At 35.4% G+C, this 21,516-nt stretch overlaps 1 protein-coding gene across 1 annotated transcript in view; it reads left to right on the top strand.

The window, feature by feature from the left end:
• The window catches only part of LOC149909224 (apoptosis-resistant E3 ubiquitin protein ligase 1), a 36,285-nt gene extending 17,386 nt beyond the window's left edge, over nt 1-18,899 (top strand). Inside the window, exons 3-17 of the mRNA XM_090120262.1 lie at nt 7,957-8,165; nt 8,445-8,584; nt 9,021-9,161; nt 9,352-9,460; nt 10,141-10,328; nt 11,116-11,317; nt 11,679-11,875; nt 12,928-13,077; nt 14,104-14,281; nt 14,602-14,747; nt 15,222-15,365; nt 15,626-15,799; nt 16,278-16,430; nt 18,002-18,196; nt 18,351-18,899. Of these exons, the coding sequence (XP_089976388.1) occupies nt 7,957-8,165; nt 8,445-8,584; nt 9,021-9,161; nt 9,352-9,460; nt 10,141-10,328; nt 11,116-11,317; nt 11,679-11,875; nt 12,928-13,077; nt 14,104-14,281; nt 14,602-14,747; nt 15,222-15,365; nt 15,626-15,799; nt 16,278-16,430; nt 18,002-18,196; nt 18,351-18,521 (2,497 nt within the window). The 3' untranslated portion in view covers nt 18,522-18,899. The remainder of the gene's footprint in view (nt 1-7,956; nt 8,166-8,444; nt 8,585-9,020; nt 9,162-9,351; nt 9,461-10,140; nt 10,329-11,115; nt 11,318-11,678; nt 11,876-12,927; nt 13,078-14,103; nt 14,282-14,601; nt 14,748-15,221; nt 15,366-15,625; nt 15,800-16,277; nt 16,431-18,001; nt 18,197-18,350) is intronic.
• Nucleotides 18,900-21,516: the final 2,617 nt, after the last annotated feature.

Genomic DNA, 21,516 nt, shown 5'->3' with positions numbered 1-21,516 from the left:
ATTTGCAGATTTTCGGCGGTATGGCGACCATTTGGAATCGTCCGAAAAGTATGGCATGGCGATTTTCGTAAATGGCTGCACGACGATGGTTACCTGTGCAAAAGTTAGCCTGGTACAAATGGTTGAATTGTTTTTTTTAAATCAACACATTCGCGTCGGTATGGCGGGCTGTAAGTCACACCGGAAAAGTATGGCATGACACTACCGCCTACTTCTTTTTTATGGGCTATCGGTAAATTCTAAAATTTTTGTGTTACAAATCGTTTGACTTCGCTATTTTTCCGACGAGTTCGACTAACGCCCACGCGACTAAGCCGCCGGTACCAGCGTTCACACCATCGTTTTTCTTTTTGTCATTGCGTACTAAGACCCCTGTAGAACCGCCATCCTGTTACAAATGACTCGAAATTTTGTGTCAGTATCTCCCGGTCTATATACAATATAATATACAATAAAATATAAGGTTAGTTTGTACTGACCAGCATCTGAAAGAAATTTTTATAAACAATTGTGCAAAAAGACATGTAGTCAAATCCTTGAAAAATTAATGACAGTTGACAACTGATGGGTGACATTTATAAAACAAACTTTACTCAGATGTCTCATGTCATACAGAAAGCAAATAGAAGTTAAGTTAAAAATATTATTTAAATATCTACCTACCATTAATGATCTTAAAAGACAAAAACAGATTAAAGTGAAAGTACAGTGTTTTTATATAGGAGAAATTTTTGTGTGGAAGTTAATTCAAAGACATCAATAATATTTATAAAATACAAGTTACTACAAGATAGTTGGTTGACTTCATAATAATATGTTCAAGTAAAACAGAATGATTATGAAAAGAAAACAAAAATAAATGAAAGAAAATAGTAAAAAAGTAAGGAAACAAGATTACTTCTTTTGTGCGCGCCGTGTACGAATATTTGGAGCCACGGGATCCTTAGCGTTATCTTGTTGTGGAGCACGAGCAGATATTGGAGCAGAATCAGATGCAGGACCCGGGATAGCCTCAAGTTCCTCTTGGGAAGAGATTTTGTAGCGCCTACCATGGCTGGTTATGAAAATGATTCCATCTCTTGTCCAACAGTTAGAAATTCCAAAGCGCTGGCGGGCTGCCATGAACGTGTCATGTCTTGGTTTAGTTAAAAATTCGGATAAGGTTATGCCAGAGCCTTTAAGGTTGGTCTTTGAAAACCAAATTCGGTTCCTGACTTCTAGAGCTTTAAACTTTATGAGAACAGGTCTTGGTTTATTATTCAATGCACGACCGATTCTATGGCATTCATTGAAATCTTTGGATATGTCAGCGATGTCACCATGTTCACCGAGTGCTTTAGAAACAACATTGGCAGTGTTCTCTTTTTGAGTCTCAGGAACCCCATGTACAAGTAGAATTTTGCGCCTGCTTCTCATCTCCTGCTTGTCGTAGAGTTTGGAGAGCATATCAACTTGTGATTGTATGCATTTAAGAGAAGTCATGACAAGACCTCTGAACATGTAAAATTCAGATGATAAATTAGGATTAGGACTTCCAGGATTTTGTGATGACATATCTAGCTGACGTTGGAAATCTTCCATTCTGTCCTTAAACATTTGAGACATCTGTGCCACTGAGTGTTTAATGTCATCCATATTGTACTTCTTATGATTTTTAATATAGTTGCCAAAAAGTTGTGTGAAATAGTAAAGGATATTTATACTGGTATGTACAAACTTTTAAACCAGCATTACACTAGTTTTAATTCCAAAATGTAAATAAATACTTATTTTAAACCTTTTAAATCTCAAGAAACACGTGTGCTCTTTTTAACCATCTACCCCCGATATGTTGTTTCTCTTTAAAATTCTTAGGAATAAAATTAACTGTCCGGGCATATTACATCTGATAAATTTTCGCGTTCCACCCAAGTACCCACGTAAATGTATTACTCCGCTGTGTCCGCCGCTACGTAGAACGGTCCTAGGGGCAAATTCACCCATCGGCAGATTATCTAAATCCCTAAACGAATACTGTGATCTTATAGATATAAATGCAGACAGTGTGGTTAAGTTCTATAATGCTTCTCTCAAATATTTCAAGGAAAAATAATTGTATTAAAATAATTTTTAATATTTTATTTTATTGTAATCTTTTTATATTATTATTATTATTTTTTTTTTATTTTAATATTGTAATTAATTGAATGACGATTTTGTTTTAATATGAATATGAATGTTTACATTCTTTATTTAAATAGATATTTTCTAATGTTTGTCAAACTATATTTTTGTGTAGAGATTATTATAGTTATATAAAAAAAAATTCAATTTTTGTGCTGGTTTTTATGTATTTTAATTTTATACTTTAAAATTGTTTCTGAATGCCGATTTTATTTTTAATATGAATGTTTACATTGCTAATTAATTATGTCTGTCGAACTTTATTTTTATGTAACTAGATATTATTTATATAAAAAAAATGAATTTATAAGTTGGTTTTTATGTATTTTAATTTAATATTTTAAAATTGTAATTTTGTATTCCGATTTTATTTTAATATGACTGACATTATTTTTTTTAAATAGATATTTTATTGATAATTGTTAAACGTTATTTTGTGTAGCTATCAGTTTTTTTTTTTGTTTGTTCTTAAATCATAACCGTTTTTGAAGGCATGTGGTGTTAGCCTATAATTAATTTGTTGCACTTGATTTGTTAAATTGCATTCTCTTTGTATGTCTATAATTAGTGTTAACAATTGTTGGCTATCCTTGTAAAATAAAAATAAAAAATAAAAAATATCATAACGGCCAAATACTTCTTCGCTATATGAACGCGTCCTGTCTTTCAGTGAAGCAGACGTACTACTCTGCGGTCTTTGCACACGATCATTCCTAGGTATGTTTTATGCGATTGAGTTTGACAGTGTAAAAAAGCTTTCAAGTGAGCTAGTTTATGCATTCCATATGATATCTAAAGTATCTCTATCTGTTCGTCTTTGTGTCTCTTCTTCATGTCTAAACAACTAAACCGATTTGGATGAAAATTGCTGCAAAGATGGTTTGAAATCCTGAAATATCTATATATCCTGAAAATCCTATGCGAATACTCGTTGCAACCCCATAATGTCAAGTTATTTTAGTGTAAACAGGCGTAGAGCGTTCTTTCGTTGTTCTCAGTGCGTTCTAAAAGATTCTATGCAATGGTCTAATACTAAACAACGCTAAACGAAGTTTTCTCACGAAATAATGCTCTAGCTCTATGTTCGTTTGGTCTAAATGCTCTGTTGAACGTTGCCGATAGATGTCGCGTGTAGTCTCCATAGTCGCGCTATCGTTATTCCGTCTACAATGTGATATAAGGTTTGTGCTGTTCATTGATGAGTTAACTATGCGGCCGGCCTTTTCGCACAATTTTTGGCAGCCTTTTACTCCGATTTACGTCGGATTAAGGCTGATAAGAAATTAATTTTAAGGGATTAATAAAGAAAACAATAGAGTTTAACTTTAGCAAAACAATAAGCATCTAAATATTTATAAGTAAAGCAATATAGAAGATTTATCGTATCTATATCTAATACTGAACGCGAAGCTAAGGCGCTAGTCGACGTGTGTAGTTCCTTCACTATTCCATACTGGAATAAGTACTGCTATAAGACTTTAAGTTCCTTTGGACCTAATATGAATGAATTTTCCGCAAGTCGAAGTATTGGAGGTATCTAAAAAAAAATTGAAATTTCCAACTAAAAAGAAGGTGTGAAAAAAGTTTATGAGAAAACATTTGTTATCGAGATGTTATTGAAAACTTTAATGCGATTTCAAGTTTTGTCGAAGTATTAAAACTTCTCAGTGGTTGTGTTCTGAATCGTACCGTTTACAATATAACCAATATTTCAAACAACATTTCGAATTTATACAAATACCCACTAGCTCAACTAGCAGTTTCAGTAGTTGTTTCGTGAAAGAGGAATCATACATACATCCATCATCAAAAACTTTCGCATTTATAATATAAGTTGGATAGCAATAATGGAAGTTGGATACGAGTATTATGTTGATGATTTTTTTTACTTTTAATGAAATTTCATAGTAGTTCTAGTCATAGTACACACTAGACGCTTACGGGAAAATCAATTTTTCATTCTACGACGCTCTAAAAGCATTTTTACTGTTTCGCCAAATAAAAAAGCAAATAGCCAAATGTATAACAATTAATCTTGCAATATTAATTAATGATACCAACAAAGAAGGATAAACCGTTCATATATTTCAATAACAATTAGTCTGCAAATAAGCTAATAGCCAAACTCATGAAATCTCAATGCTAATAAGTAATAGCTAAAGCGTACTTATAGGTAAAGAAGAGCAAAATTATGGCTCGCTACAGTATTCATGCCGATTGAATATTTGATAGAACAATCGCTTTCTTCATTATCCCCCCCGTCCCTCGCCCCCGGCTGTGGGACGGTATCGCAAACTGCTATTCTTTGGAATAATTTAGATTTCTCATTTTGTTTCCGTTTTTCATTATGCCCCGTTTTGTGTTTTATTCAAGATGGTTCGGATGTTTGAATTGCCATTACACTAAGGGCGGCTTGCGCATCGTCGTTAAATACAGTTTAAGAGCGACGTAAACGCATTTAGTCTGCTAATTATAATTAGCGTCTTGCACAACAAAAATTTAGGCACTAATCACGTTTAACGAACTGTCAAAGTTAAATACCCAAAGATGGCTATTTAGCGTCGCTAAATACGTTTAGTAGTCAATCGCGCGTCATCATTTTGAGGTTATAGAAGTTTACTATTATTTTATAAAAGATATTTTAAGAGTTCGGTAGGAAGTTTGTAAGATAGATTTGTGGGAATTGTATTATGACGACGATGAGGAGATTATAGAATATATCAACAGACCGAGGGAATTGTTTGAGAGAGCAGACTTATTTGGAATGTATTCGGACGACAAATTCTTCAGAAGGTTTCGTCTAACGAAAGAAACCACTACAATTTTGTTACAGCAAATAGCCCCACATTTAAAAACCAGCAACATGTAAGGAAATGTACTTATTATTAATGAAAGCTCGTCGGTCCATTTCACGAATTTTTTTTTAAGAAATGCAACCATTTTGCTCTAAGTCAAGTGTACAACATGTGTACAACGCACGAAAACGTAAAAAGGAACGCAAGAAACTGCTTTACCGACTCCCTAACTACGATTAGTTAAATTACCATCCAAACGGACATGAGCAAGACCTTTTTAATTGTATTTAGGCTAAACATATTTAGCAAGATAAACGCATTTAACTAAATTCTGTTTAGACCAAATGTTGCGCAAGCCGCCCTCAATAATGTAATCTTAATCGTTTTCTGTATTGATTCTTTTTGAGTACTGGTAATTACATTTCTATTGGTGTTGTATAGTAAATTGTCAGATAAATAAAAAAAATACATGATAGAGATCTCTGTGGAGGAACGTAGTAGAAGATAGTAGGAAATGGTGTCGCTACAGAACTACTATTCAATCTAATTTTATTATCATTTGAGTTCTAACTTTATTTTTGCCATATATGTTACAAATCACTACATATAGAACTACGTTTCAACAATTGCATTCAGCACTCAATCAAGCTCACCAAGTTGGTCTAGTCAATATTGTAGCAAACTAAACTAGCTCTGGCCAGAATGACCTCCATTTCACTGTTACCATGCATTATATATGTACTAAGGTGTGCAATAGTTATGCATACAGTCATAAACTCATGAGTGACTATAGGTATAACTATTGCATCAGGTAAAATTTCATCCGTAAAACATTCAGCAATCAACATTTAATCAAGAGACGTGTAGGCAATATAGGCTATCCTGCCCAATTAATGGTGTCATCTCATTGGTATGAGGTAGAACTGCTCCTGGTTGTATTTTGTACTGTTCTATAGATGATTAATTTGAGAAGTTAAGTAAAGGGCTTTTTATCCAACATAAAACTTGAATTATAATCCTATATAAATTTTTCACAATCCTAAATTCTTAATGACCTTGTTAGTTTTATTTTTGCAATAATAAAAACACGAGATTCAATTTCAAATTTAATTTATCGTAGAAAAATGTAGGTGTAGGATTCAGAATTCATGAGTTTCTTATTATATAAAATAACGATTTTCGTGTCTGACAACTTAAGGATATTTGTACGTGTGTAACTGTATTTAATCTTCCATTTTAGAAAGCCATTAAAATCTTGGTACAAAATGTGTAAGCATATTATGAAAAGCGATGGATACAAAATCCTTTAGGCATGACTCTGCAGACATTATGTTACAGTCAATTTCGTTACAATTTATCTTCATATTCGCCCTCGGGGACGGCCCCGGCGCGAATTCTAATGTACATCCATTATTCTTGTTGGATTTTGTGTTCAATTTCACTTTTATATTATAATGATGATGATGATTGCGCTTAACTTTGGATGAAAAATGCTTTTGGATACAATAGTACATTGTGTTGTAAATTCGGTATAAGGTTAAAGGTGCGATATGTTTTAAAGAAATATAACACAGAAAGACGCGCCAGCTAACATGTCTGCCTTATGTAACTCTAGAGCAAGTACGAATTGACGAAATATTATAGGATCTCGGCCAATACATCTAAGCTAAGAATTCCAAATTTTGGGTGTTGTTTAGTTTCTGGTGCACTTTGTATTTCACATTTTTATTTTAGGCTTTTCAGTCGTTTTTTGCTTACGTTTTTAGTTGGTCTGTGAAAAATATTAGAAGCAGACATTGTACGATCTTCATAAAGCGCTGAACCCGACGCGCCGAGTTTCATTTCATTTCATACAAAAAGTCTGGAAATAAAAACGAAAAATAGAAATTGCGGACTCACCTTAAATAACACTTATTCATTTTAATTGCGAAGTGATTTTAGAAAATATTAAAAATTTCTGGGATTTTAATTAAAATTTCGCTAAAGAAATGTTTGTGGAATTTATATAGCTATTGTGTGCTGGTGCAAAATATACTATTGGAATATTTGGTTATTTAGTATTTACACAGCTGCTATTTTCAATGGCAAAGCCGATGGAGTTGTTAAAATGATTATTCATTAAAGTTCTGATATTATCAATGATAATATTATTTCAAAATGAAAATTTTACTAGGATACTATTTTACATTAACAGATTTTATAGTTTAGGAAAAATAGAAAAATCCAATCCAAAAGAATGGAATAACACTTGAAATAAAATTTTTATGCCTCTGAATTGAACAGAAACCGTCACAAAAATTTATTAAACGTTACTCTATCACTGACCAACAATAGAATGCTAACAATGCGATGCACTCTCCGCTCTACATTATTCAACAAGCGATCTAAAAGGATACGGACAGGCCCAAATTCGACCCACGTTAACCCGATTCACCTGAAATTCACGCGCATGATGTCACTGCCCATTTGGCTAATGGGCCTTTGGTTAGGGTTAATCTTGTGTGTCGACTGATCTATGAATAGAAATAATGGGTAAGCCCAATAATAGGGTGTATTTGGAACTTTAGCGTGTTACGACATGACTTATGATATTATGGTTACGGATAAGTAATGACTGTTATATTTCTCGCAAAATATAAATGTTGCTTGATTAATGATTTTCGATGTATTGAGTTCGGTTGTATTGTTATTTAAAGACTATGGGTATGGAAAATTATGGATGTTTTTCTTCTGCCCAAGAAACAACAGCGTCAGTTCGTAGAAATCTGTTAATTGATTGTTTTAAGGTGGTTTTAAGTTCATAAAAATATACTTGAAACTTGAAAAGATACAAAGCGTATCTAAAAAATTTTCACCGTTTTTTTATTTACTCATTTTACGACGGCATATTTTTATTTCATTTTTTTAATTACCAATACAGACCGAACTGTTAGTAGTACAGATTTTAGAATTATTTTAAAGCATTATATAATTAGCTAATATTTTTTTTTCTTTTCAGGCTACTTAGTCTGGATGTATCCTCCTTAGAGGATGTGTACTGGCTGGAAGACTCCATAGCTCGGCATGTCATAGACTCAAAGGACTTTAACGCGTGGTCTCTCGCGCGGCAGAGTCTGCCAACTGGCAAGGATGAGTTGCAAGCCTTAAAGAACGAACTGTGGAACACTGTGGTCAAAAACAGTAAGCACCAAGACGCTTGGACGTGGGGTGAGCTGATAGATAATATCATAGATTGTACTTATTCACATGCCTTCAGCTTTGCGGCTTATTGAATTCAAAAATAATAAAACGCTTTAATAGATTTTGGCTTCAACAATCAACTTGTTATGCTATTAAAATTGCATTAAATCATGGGAGCTTACGTACTATCTGGCTTAAAGATTCATGATCTAAATTTGTTTAAGATACATCAGTCGAAAAATTTAGAAAAGAAGACGATGCCAAACCTAAATATCAAATATTTTACGATGTTAATAAAAATTTCAGGAGGGATGTTAATAGTATCGGTATCAGTATGTGGGCTGGTGACACTGGCTGCAATGACGCAGCCGTCGCTGGCCCCGGAGGCGAAGCACTCGCTGCTTCAGTACGTGACGGGGAAATATCTGCACCCGCCCAGTTGTAAGGTATTCTGTTACAAAGGGTGCTTGTGGTTTTAACACGTAGTCTATGTCTTGAAATTCAACTAAATAATAATTATTAATATGAATAATTATAAATAATCTAAATTCGCAATTAGAATGAGTGCTTGAATAATAATGCAAATAACAGAATCTTACGGAAAGTCAAAATTAATGTAAATTATGACTTCTTATTTCCAGACAGTTTACGCCCCGAATTGAACTGACTGGCAAATTCATATTATGGTCGCGATAACTATTTGATGATATTACAGATTGCAACTGCAAACACGAATTATAGTGAGAACTTTAGCATTCTAAGATAAACATAGTTTGGTTAAGGGTGTGGTTAAATGTATAACTTCAATTTGTAAATATACAATTTTATCCGTTTTCTGTATAATTTTAGCTTCATTCTTTTGAATAATAATACGTCTTCCAGGTGGAATGGGGTTGGGAAGAGCCGCAGTCAGTCGGCGAAACTATGTGCTTCACCGTGCACTGCTACCAGCGCAACGGGCACCCCTACCCGATCTGTGATACCGATGATTTAACCGTCCACATCTCACACGGTACTAGAAAGGTATGGGAAAAGTTGGTGTCCCACAAGGATATGTATTAGGTCCTTTGCTATTCGTTTTATATGCTGTTGATATTATTAGGTCCTTTGCTATTCGTTTTATATACTGTTGATATACCTGAAGTATTGAAGTTATAGAGCTGTATTTTCAATACTGTGAAGTTTGAATTTAGCAGAAAATTAATATTTGTAGGTTACAGCAGTAGTGGAGTTGGGTTCAGGACAGCCAGCCTTAGCGCATACCGCGAGAGTTAAGTTCACAGTTCGAACCGCTGGTGTTTACGTTATAGCTATTTTGATTGGTAAGTTTGCATATATAATATTTCAATAGTTAAAACATTTAAAACATTAAAGTAAAATTAATTATAGGAGTGGTAGCAAGATGAATACTGCACTGTACTACAAAAGAACAGTAATTTAAAAATATATATAAACATTTTCAGTAAATCTATAGTATTGTCTATCTTCTCAATGCTAAAAAAATGTAAATGAGAGCTTGATAAGAAGGTGCTCGTAATATCAGTATTTTTTGATTTGACAAAGGCATTTGATTTTGTTAAATATGACATATTATTGGATAAGTACGAAAAGTATGGAATTAGTGGCATTGCCCCTGATTTAATCAAGAGTTACTTACCTTATTATAAAACAGTGTGTAGAAATCTTAAACAAATAATGACTATTTTTAATCATCTTATGAAGTATGTATACATGTGGTGTGCCATAAGGAAGCATATTGGGACCTTTACTATTTTATGTGTGGTCAATTTCTCTACGTTTTCTTTCCTTGGTTTCTTTCTGTCCACTCTTAAAAAATGCAAATTAATACCGTTAGCGGGCTTATACATCTTTAAAGTATGCAATTTTGCTTAAAAAATGCGTATAATAAGTGAATTGTAAAATTCTTTGCAATAAATGTCTCTAAACCTAAAAAATCGTCGTTGTCGTGTCCGAGTGTGCTTACACACTGCGTGTGCTTAAGGCGGCGTGTCGGCCGGCGGCGGGCCGTTCCGCAAGTGGTTCGTGGCGGGCGGCGTGGCGGCGGGCCGCTCGCGCGTGAACCGCGCGCCCGCCGCGCTCGTGTGTGCGGCGGGCCGCCCGCGCGCGCTGCACGTGCACCCGCGCGACCACTACGACAACCCCGCCACGCTCGCCAACAACGACGCGGAGGTGACACCATATGCCAACCCACAAACATTCAAAATTCTACGACAAATCGCCACACATAAAATCACACAAACACAATCCGCCAACAAGCCACACAGACTCTACACACATATAACATACATCATCATATTATCACACCGTACAAGATTTTCTGACTTTTCTTTATGAAAAAAACAAAATGTACATTTTTGCACGCCTCATAAGCGAAGCGTTGAGGTGGGTACTACTGTCACTTCGCGCAAAACATCTGATTTTTCAAACTTAAAATGTCTTTATGTATCATACATTGCACTTGTAAGATAATACATACACATTCATATTAAGAAAAAACACTATTTTTAACGTTCATGATATTTTTGATGTCATTTTTGTTATTTAAACTAGTTAAAAAACAGTTTAAAAAAGTTCTGTCTTGGACGTCCGTGTGTCTGTATGTGCGGATCCTTTTTCTTGTTAACACGATAGCGACCGAAATACTTTACTAATCGAGTCTTTTTTTTTCTCTTACGCTTGAGTATGCTCAGGAATAGAACCCTTTCATTTTTCAGGGTCTGATTCGATGTGGTTTAATTGTTATTAAATAAACAAAAATAATAATTAATAAATATTTATTAAAAAAAAATTATGAGGCGTGCACTTTTGGATTTTCCAAATTATTTTACAATTATTTTAACTTAAGAAATAAATAATTCCCATTGCCCCAGTGGTGTTTCATAAGGTTACGTTCTAGGTCCTTTGCTATTTGTAATATACAGAAATGATTATATACTATTTATACCGTAATTTTCAGGGATTTTCAATAGAAATAAAGCCTATTGGTGGAGATTCAGGCGAAGAGTCGCTATCAGCGGCTGCACAGTTTGAATACGACAGCGTGAACCAGCGTGTCAGCGTGACGCTGTGCTTCCCCCGCGCTGGCGTGTTCCGAGCTGCTATATATTATGAGGGTGTGCTGTTACATAATGGACAATTCGACTGTATTGTGCTCACTCGTACGTATATTTTCTCAAACTTTTTCGTCTGTGTGGCATGTCGCGTGATAGTCGGTCGCGAGGTAGGGCTTAAAAGCGATTTATACCCTTAATTGAATATTATTCTGAATTTTATTTTTATAAAAAAAGTTACACTTTTACGGTAGTTTTTTAAAAGCAAACAATATTTTTTGAATTTAAATGACTTTAAAAATTGACAACGCGTATATTTATCACGAGTAATTCTAATACACCTTAAGCATTTTTTAAAGCTTTGATATTCTTCAAAACTGAAATTTCAATGCAATTTACACTCATACTTTGTGTCAAAGTATAGCGATAAGATTCCGAACATCAACATCAAGCATTTTATTAACATCAGCAAGCGACGCAGCCACAGTCCAACGCCAATTATCCTCCAAGCGGGCCACGGTCTCGTACGAAGCGAAGCTGCTGTCGCCGGGCAAGCAGCGCCGCGTGCTGTGCTGCTTAAGCCCGAAGCAGCTCATCATCAAGGATTACGTGCTCAAGATCATCCCCAAGAGGATCACGTCGTTTCGCGTGTGTCCGTCTACTAAGGTAAGTGATGGTGTAGGATCTTTTCGGTAGAGTGTCTTTCTGTGTATTAGCAAAAATAAAACCTAGCATTTTAAAACTTATGTGAACAAAGTATCAAATCTGCATTCGAAGTTTATTGTAAAACACTAAATATTTAAGACTAGCTGTGCTCCGAGGTTTCACCCGCATTGCTCCCCTCCTGTTGGTCTTAGCGTGATGATCTTAGCCTATAGCCTTCCTCGATCTAACACCAAAAGAATTCTTCAAATCGGACCAGTAGTTCCCGAGATTATCGCGTTCAAACAAACAAACTCTTCAGCTTTATTATATTAGCATAGATTGTACTTCTGATAATTAATAGCAATATCATCAATTTTATAAGTTGTTTTGAATTTAACATGTTTCCTAGAAAGTTTTATAAAGTTACATTTAGTTGCCTTAAGTTGTTCTTAAACCATAGAGATTCGATTTATACCATCCTGCAGTTTGTTTAGTCGTGAGAGTAATTTATATATCTGAAAAGTTTTAAGTCTTCCGCATATTCATATTCACAATTTAAAATAACACCCGTAATGTCGTTAATAAATAATGTAAACAATAATGGTCCTAATTAGGAGCCTTGGGGAACACCAAATAATTACTGATCTTTAGACTGATATCATTTAGTCTTAAATGTTTGTGGTCTAAGGTGTAAGTAAGACTGCAACTGGAGAACTAGAACCCGCTCTGAAAAGCAAAAAGTATCCCTAAGTTTTTTATTAGCAGGTGGTGATTCACTGTGTCAAAAGCTTTACTGAAATTGGTGTAGATTACGTAATTATCGAGTCAGTATAACTTTGCAAATTGGTAAAAGTCTAACTTTTTTGTGATAATACGTGATGATAACAACGTAGTGTGCCAATAACTTTTTACTTTCTTCGCTTACGTCTTTCTAGTGTTTTTCTCAGCTAGTCATGTTTTTCTTGATTGTCTTTGATTTCTTTTACTTTTAATAGTATCCATGTTAACTTTGTCTGTTGCTTATCCTTGATTTATGTTTCTCTATCGATGTTAATTGTGTATGTTTGTTCCAGCTGATCGTGGAGGGGCAGCGCAGTGCGGAGCTGGTGCTGGAGGACGGTGCGCAGGCTGCTCTGCGGCTGCACTGTGCGCGCCGCGACCTGCTCGCCGCCAGCTTCACGCAGCTGCTCATCGCCAACTGCGGCGGCGAGGACAGCTTCAAGGTGACTGCAGCTGGGGGGGGGGGCTGCAGGGGGCGGGCTGCTCTGCGGGACACACATCGATAAAACACACACACATACACATTCGATTAAACCTCTTAACAATGCTATTCTGTATAAAAATATTTGTGTCTATTGATATAATATTAACAACTAGACACACAATCGCCTATTAAAAGGTCATCAAAATATGTCCTAGAGGCCTTTTACAAAAATTTACTGTTCTATTACCACATTAATACGTGTCAATAATGTCAAAATCTTTATCGCTTCTAAGAAAACTCTGCCTACTAGACCCGTAAGCAGACTTTTATTTAGGACTCTTGAACGAGATTTTGAATCAAGTTGTTAATTTTGTTTGTTTGCGCCGATTAAAGTGTTTTCAGTTGTCCGATATCATATTATCAGCAATTTTTATAAGCGTTTAGCGCGACCTATATACAGTCCACTGTAGAAGTAAGTGTAAACTGTACATTAGTGCTTAATTTTGGGATAACATGATGAATAAAAATATATTTTTACATCCGCAGAACAAGCAGGAGTTCTTCTACAATACAATGTGTAACAATATCAAAATCGATTGTCCTCAAATACTGCAAAGACTCAACATAAGAGTGCCTTCTAGGTACCCACGTAAGGTTTTGCTACCACTCTGTCCTCCTGTTCGCAGAACTGTCTCGGGCCGTAATTCTCCAGTTGCAAGATTTTGTAATACTATTAATAAACACTGTGAGCTTTTCGACATTTTTTCGGACCCCCCCAGCAAACTCCGTAAAATTTTTCAAGATTTTTCTTTTAATTGATGATGTTTAAGTGTATATGCATATTTTTTTTTTCCTGTTCTTATTAATTTTCTGTTTTTTGTGTACTTAAAAAATAAACTGGTTTAACGTTTTTGCATGCTGTGTTTACCAGTAACTGTTTGTTACATTAACCATGTTTGTTTATTTTGTGTATCTAAACTTTTGTAAAAATGTAAACAAACGTTGGTAAACCAATAAATAAATAAATAAATATCTATATTCGCAGAACAAGCAGGAGTTCTTCTACAGCTCGCTCCGTTCCCGCCACGCGCGGCAGCCGCACGACAAGCTGTCGCTGCGCGTGCGCCGCGCGGACCTGCTGCGGTCCAGCCTGAAGGCCACCAAGCACTTCACGCTCGCCGACTGGTGCAAGAACTTCGATGTGGCGTTCCAGGGGGAGCAGGGTGAGCGCCTAGTTTAGATACACTCAATGATTAAAGTAAAAGAAATAAATAATTTGAATTTGAACGTACTTTCTACAACCAGTAGGCCGAGACAAATGGCAGACGAATAGAATAACGCTAAATAACGCTAAGGACTAGAAACTGCTAGCGCTAATTATTGACAAAAGCTCTTGACATTTTGGTAATAGTTCAAATACAATATCTACTTAATACGTGTTTTTTGTGTGTCGAACTAAAAACAAACAAAACCTTTTGAACATTTCGTTTTATTATGTATTTCGATTTTTTGTTAAGGTTTATTAATAACCAAATAAACACAGGTGTGGACTGGGGCGGAGTCCGACGCGAGTGGTTCTCGCTAGTATGCAGTGCTCTGTTCGACGCGCGTGGAGGCCTATTCGTCTCGTACACGGACTCGCCCGCCGGCCTTGTGCACCCCAACCCAGATCGGCCGCCGCATCTTAAGGTCAGTCAATAATTAAAAAAAAGAATGAAAACCCGGTGTATATAGTCAATTAACTAAATGCATTGTTATAATTTCCGTCTCGAAGGACCAATGCATTGTCGTAATATCCGTCTCGAAGGACCAATGCATTGTTGTAATATCCGTCTCGAAGGACCAATGCATTGTTGTAATATCCGTCTCGAAGGACCAATGCATTGTTGCAATATCCGTCTTGAAGGACCAATGCATTGTTGTAATATCCGTCTCGAAGGATCATTTTATAATTGTGTAAATTTCTATCTAGAAGGACCAATGCATTGTTCTGTAGAATTTTCAGTTTCTAATGATTGTAATTTTCAAATTTATATTTCGAAATACTAATACATTGTTGTGTAGAACATTGTGACACGAAGGAAACTTGTGCGAGTTTCTAAATAACAATACCTAATTTGTGTGTGTTCAGCTGTTCATACTTATTATTTATTTATATATCAGCTGAAGCACTTCGAGTTCGCGGGCAAGGTGGTGGGCAAGTGCCTGTACGAGAGTGCGCTGGGCGGCTCGTACCGCCAGCTCGTGCGGGCGCGGCTCGCTCGCTCCTTCCTCGCGCACATCATCGGTCTGCGCGTGCACTACAAGGTGACACACACACACACACAAAATATTTGCTTCCCCAAAAACACATACACTGCAACACACACCACACAAACACATTATTATGGTTGAGGGTAAAATTTGAATTTTGGTTGAAGCCCGCCTTTAATTTACGTATCAATACATACATGTAGTTGTACACACACTCGTATAAAAGCAAATATCCATTACTTCGAAACATGTTGATTTTTGTATCGAACTTTCTTTATAGAAATGATAACGTAATTTTTTTTCTTCACCTCTAGTACTTCGAGCAAGACGATCCAGAGCTATATCTATCCAAGATCAAATACATCCTGGAGACAGATCTGGATGCTGCAGACGCGGCGCCCGAGATATACTTCTCTGATGATGTGTATGACTCCTCGGGGAAGTTGAAGGAGACCAAGGAGTTGGTGCCCAATGGAGCGTCTATACGGGTGAGATATGTTGAGCTTAATCGGTTAAGATAAATATGTACTTTGGGATTTGGTTAAAATGTTCTTTTATAAACGTATATCTAGGCACTATGTATATCTTTGGCAAAATTATCACTATTAGTCGTTGTTCTGAAATTTTCTAAAATATCTTAACTAGTTATTGATTTTTTTTTTTTGAGACAGGTAGGTTTTCATTTCCACTGTAATATTTAATTAATATTGGTGTAAGTTTGTGTAAAAGTTTTATGGTAGCGAGGGATGTATTTGTATTTAACCAATAGTATCGCTTCAACGCTAATCACTTCAAACTATAGAGCGATGTGATTGGTTTTTACAAACACATTCCTCGCTACACATCCACTTACATATTGGTTAGTACATACACACACCCTAAACGAGGAATTTTCCAAAATTAATTATCATAATCAAACACACAAACATAATCTATCTATTAACTAATTATTGCATTATTTTACAGGTATCAAACAGCACCAAAATGCAGTATTTAGACGCGTTAGCTCAGTGGCGGCTCGCTGGCCGCTGGCGCGCTGAGAGCGAAGCGTTCCTGCGTGGTCTTACGTTACTTGTGCCAGATAACTTGCTGGCTATCTTTGACGAGAATGAATTGGAGGTAAGTCTTATTTAAGTGGAAAAATGCATATAATTCTTTGCAGGTTGTGTTCCTAGAAGGCCTTTCAATTAAATATCACAAATGTTCTTCACTATTATTTTTTTCACCTTTTTACTAAAAAATTCTTATGTCCAGTCAGTCCATAGAAATCTAAATAACAAGACACATAGAAGTGCTAAAATGTCATAATTCGTATGAAAACCGCTGTCGCCAAAATCAACACATTCAAACCGAAAGCTAAACAGTACACACAAGTAAACTATGCCTTTTATTGGACAGCTTGATTTTAGTGAAAACTAACTTATCTATTAAATTAAGCTTTTGAATATGTATCCTAACGCACGAATTTACGGTTTATTTTAGAATAACATCCCTAAGTATATGAGACTTTTTGCTCCAATACGAACAAACGTGATAATAAGAATGGTCAACTGTGTCATTCATTGTTATTTCGATTACTATGGTGACGCTCGTAATACTTGTAAATATTCTATAATTTTAAGGAAAAACGGCATTATTTCTAAAAAAAAATATTTTCCGATGAAATATTATTCCTTTAATTACAACTTGTGGAAGAATTTCCGCAATGGGAATTGCTGAAACACACCATGTATACACTCATACGTCTCCAGAGCAACTGAACAGTGACGAATGCACTGGTGTTGTGCAAATCACCTGAGTGGCGACAAGGTCACGCACGCTTACGACTTCTAGTGTCTTGTTATTTAGATTTCTATGAGTCAGTCCGAAATAAAGGTTCTTCGAATCGGTGGTTCGAAATAACATGTGAATAATTTTTTAAAGTGAAACTTTTATTACATCGTCTCAAACTTTTTGGTCTGTGTAGTGCATGTCGCGTGACGGTCGAACCGTACGATAATTATCGTACAAATACGATAATTTTGTGCCTAAGTTTCACTTTTACCGTGGTTTCATAAAACCACACAACATTTTTTTTATATTTTCAGAGTTTTTGAGATGTTATATCTTAAATGCGGCTCGAAGGATCATGGTCCTTCGAGACGGATTTGTGTAATTTTGCTTACTATTTTATAAATTTTATTTTGTTTGAGTGTTTTTTGGCATTTGAATGAATGAATGAATGAATGAATGCAAGCTTTTATTGCAAGAAAATTTGCAAGTAATTGGAAAAAAAAAAGATTTTTTTATTTCAGCAAAGAACACAACAATACAAATTTAACAATATTTGAATTTGCTGTAGTTTATTACACATTATAAGTATTAACTATAGCTCCCACACAGAGAACTTGTGTCGTGGGAGTTGGTACGATTATAAAAAGTACATTTGTTTGTGGTACCGTAATAGAGTAAGATCCCAGATTTATAAAAAAAAACATTATTTGAGCTTTTTAAGCTATTGCATAGCTTCTATCGCGGGCCTTGAGCGCGGGGACCGAATCCAGAAATTTCGTAACGAAAAAACCTCACGCTCCCCACGGGGACGGGCGCGGAGGTGTGGCTTGAAGGCATAGCATGCAATAGCTTTACCGCGGCAGTCCCCGAGTGCCACACGTCTTTTTTCGGAATTTGGCGACACTTATTGTGTGCAGCTGCTGATGTGCGGCACGGGCGAGGTGCTGGTGTCGGACTGGCGCGCGCACGCGCTGGTGGCGGGGTCGGGGCGCGACTGGGAGCGGCGCCTGGCGTGGCTGTGGGCCGCGCTCAACAACTTCACCAACGAGGAGCGCGCAAGGCTGCTGCAGTTCACTACGGGCTGCTCGCAGCTGCCGCCCAACGGCTTTCAGGTACGTTTCCTTTTCTTTTGAAACGAAGTTCCTTATCACGCGGTATGCTGACTAAGTGGACTAGGCAAGCGTCACGAAAAATACTCACGATAGAGCACTACACACTATAGCAAAAGTTTTTCAATGTTTCTATAATAAATAATTCCTCCCACAGGACCTTAACCCTCGGTTCCAAATAACAGCCGCACCAACATTCGGCGCATTACCAACAGCACACACGTGCTTCAACCAGCTGTGTCTCCCGGACTACGACTCGTACGAGCAGCTAGTACGAGCGCTGCTGTGGGCCATCAACGAGGGAGGGGAGGGCTTCGGCATGATCTGAAATACTTATTACACATACATTTATATGCCTGATAGTAAATTGGTCAAAATTATGATCTTATACATAGGTTAAGTCTATAATAACATGTCTCTTAATGAATTTGTCACTCAAAAGTTCTTAAGGAGCTGATTCTGCAACCATAACGCTATAATCGTCATTAAAGAATGTCACTTAAAACGTTATCTAGGAACCCTAAAATAATATGGCAATCATGATACAGTGAAAAATTATAATTATTTGAATATAACCTGTTTGGTTTACTATTATAGCGTTGTTAAACAGCTGCCTTATGATTTGTATAAAACAGAAATAGCCAAGGACCTAGTATAGAACCCTGTGGAACTCCAAAAATATATTGATGATGTTGTGATATAATTTATAAAACACGTGCATTTATTTAAAGCATTTCCAATAAGTCATTATCTAAATATAGAACTATCGTTCCTTATTTATAGTTTTATAATTTATGATTTGTCATGAATGAAAGAAAATTTACTTGAAAAATACTAGACTCAGCTTGAAATTTCAAAATTGTTACCAAAGCGTATCAATCTAGTCATAATTTATTTAAATAACCATTTATTAACTTATCATTTAATTAAGATGTGTAAATCGTTAAACTTAATAATGTAGATAATTTATATTGTTTTTTTTATGCGGCGGTAAACCTTTCATATGAAAATTATTATAATTTGATATTCATACCAAAAATGTACGAAGTTTTATTTTAAATCGTTTGTATATTGTGTTAACAAGTAACTTAAGTATTTATTTTATCATAGCAAATATTTGCTTCATACTTTTACACGTTTATAAATCTAAAAAATAAAAACAAAATGTTAAACGTGATAAGACATCGCTATAAATAATTGCGCGAGGAATTGAATACAAGTGACAATAAATGATGTCAAATTAACAGCGATGATGTGTAAATACAAATCTCGGACGATTGTTAGATTAAGATCTATTCTCAAGTGATATTAACGTACTTTCTAGTCCTATATACATAAGGAATTTAAAATCGCGATTAAAATACATATATGATCATGGACGTATAAAAAAAGACGGACGGTATATCGCCTAAACATTGAGTGAAGCCTAGTAATGGCGGCGAAACTTCCATGTGTGTGTGCCATGTTGCCATGGCAACAGCTGTCCTGATGACAATGGCGGCTGTATTTTTTTCTATAAATTTTGCCGTAATAATTTTGTCATTAAAACATAAAAGAAATAACTTGCTTCCCTGTGGAATGTAATCCCTTGTGTTTTGTTATTTAAAATTGTACTGTTGCGACACCATTTAACCACGCAAGACGGCATTTTAAATATTTTTTGTGAAACAGTGACGCAGTTAATCAGTCGGTAGTTCACGACGTAATGGCGGCCGACTAGCTTACTATGGTGAGAGTGTGTGCGTGTTTATTGTCTTTACACGATCGCTAGCTTACTATGGTAGCTTCACGTTGTTTGTTCGTAATACGGCGTCCGTCTTTTTTTATACGTCCATGTATATGATATTATTATGTGTATAGCGTAAAAAGACGGTAAGAAATGACTCGATTAAGGAAAGTGTGTTTTCTATAACACTGGGTATGTGACGTAAGAAAAAATGGGGTAAAATGGGCTTATGTCTATTAATAAGGGAAAGTTGTTATAATGCTAACTAAATGCGTTATTTGTTCATACGGTATAGATAGATAAATAGATAAATCGATATTTTGCTTCGCCTAAATTAAAACCCCATGAAGTATATCGTTCATATTCAATCGTATCAATTTTATATCCAATCTCTTTTTAATGTTTTATGGCTATGAGGCTATAGATACAAACATACAAACTGATTTAATGAAGAATTACACGTAGAGCGATAGAGTGAAGAACCTTGGTCCATAGAGTAGAGTAGAGTGTAGAGTAGATAATAAAGTTACAATACGTTGGTTGTATTTCCGTGATTTATAACTTATTTCTTGTGATATTCTTCAAATTATTTTATTTTTAAATCAAATACAAGATAAGAATTTAAATTTATATGATATTTTTATAATTACGACATTTATTTAATTTAATGTTGCGCACCTCGTTTCTCTTTTGTCGTGTATTTTTAAATGATGTGAATTTAATCTCAATAATTTTATATTTATGTATGCATGGACGTATAAAAAAAGACGGACGGTATATCGCCTAAACATTGAGTGAAGCCTAGTAATGGCGGCGAAACATCCATGTGTGTGTGCCATGTTGCCATGGCAACAGCTGTGTTGATGACAATGGCGGCTGTATTTTTTTCTATAAATTTTGCCGTAATAATTTTGTCAATAAAACATAAAAGAAATAACTTGCTTCCCTGTGGAATGTAATCCCTTGTGTTTTTTTATTTAAAATTGTACTGTTGCGACACCATTTAACCACGCAAGACGGCATTTTAAATATTTTTTGTGAAACAGTGACGCAGTTAATCAGTCGGTAGTTCACGACGTAATGGCGGCCGACTAGCTTACTATGGTGAGAGTGTGTGCGTGTTTATTGTCTTTACACGATCGCTAGCTTACTATGGTGGCTTCACGTTGTTTGTTCGTAATACGGCGTCCGTCTTTTTTTATACGTCCATGTATGTATGTATAAAAAATTGCACTTATTTAGATGTGTTTCGTGTACATTTTAAATTTTCAAGTTATTTATAATAATTTTTGGTGTAAGTAGTATAAAAAATCCTGTATTTATTTTGTATTCGTTTCCACTTCAGTATGTGTGTTAATTGTAGATTCTTATAGCTATATATATTATATCTAATGATTCCTTAGTATATTTACATTGATCAATATGTATTTCAAGGTTTGTGAATCCAAAATAGTAACATTGAAGCAAGTGTATCCAGTTGGGAATTAAAGTGAGATTGTATACAAATAGTTTTTATTTTCTAGCCTAATTTTCACGAGCCTATAAGCGAATTTATTTTAAAATTAAAATTAAATAGAAGCTTTAATGCACTATTGTG

This window comes from Colias eurytheme, chromosome 4 (assembly GCF_061535395.1).
Source record: "Colias eurytheme isolate Ceu_HAF_F1 chromosome 4, ilColEury1 Martin Lab GWU primary, whole genome shotgun sequence".
In the NCBI taxonomy this organism is placed as follows: Eukaryota; Metazoa; Arthropoda; class Insecta; order Lepidoptera; family Pieridae; genus Colias; species Colias eurytheme.
This window is presented reverse-complemented; position numbering and strand designations above follow the sequence as displayed.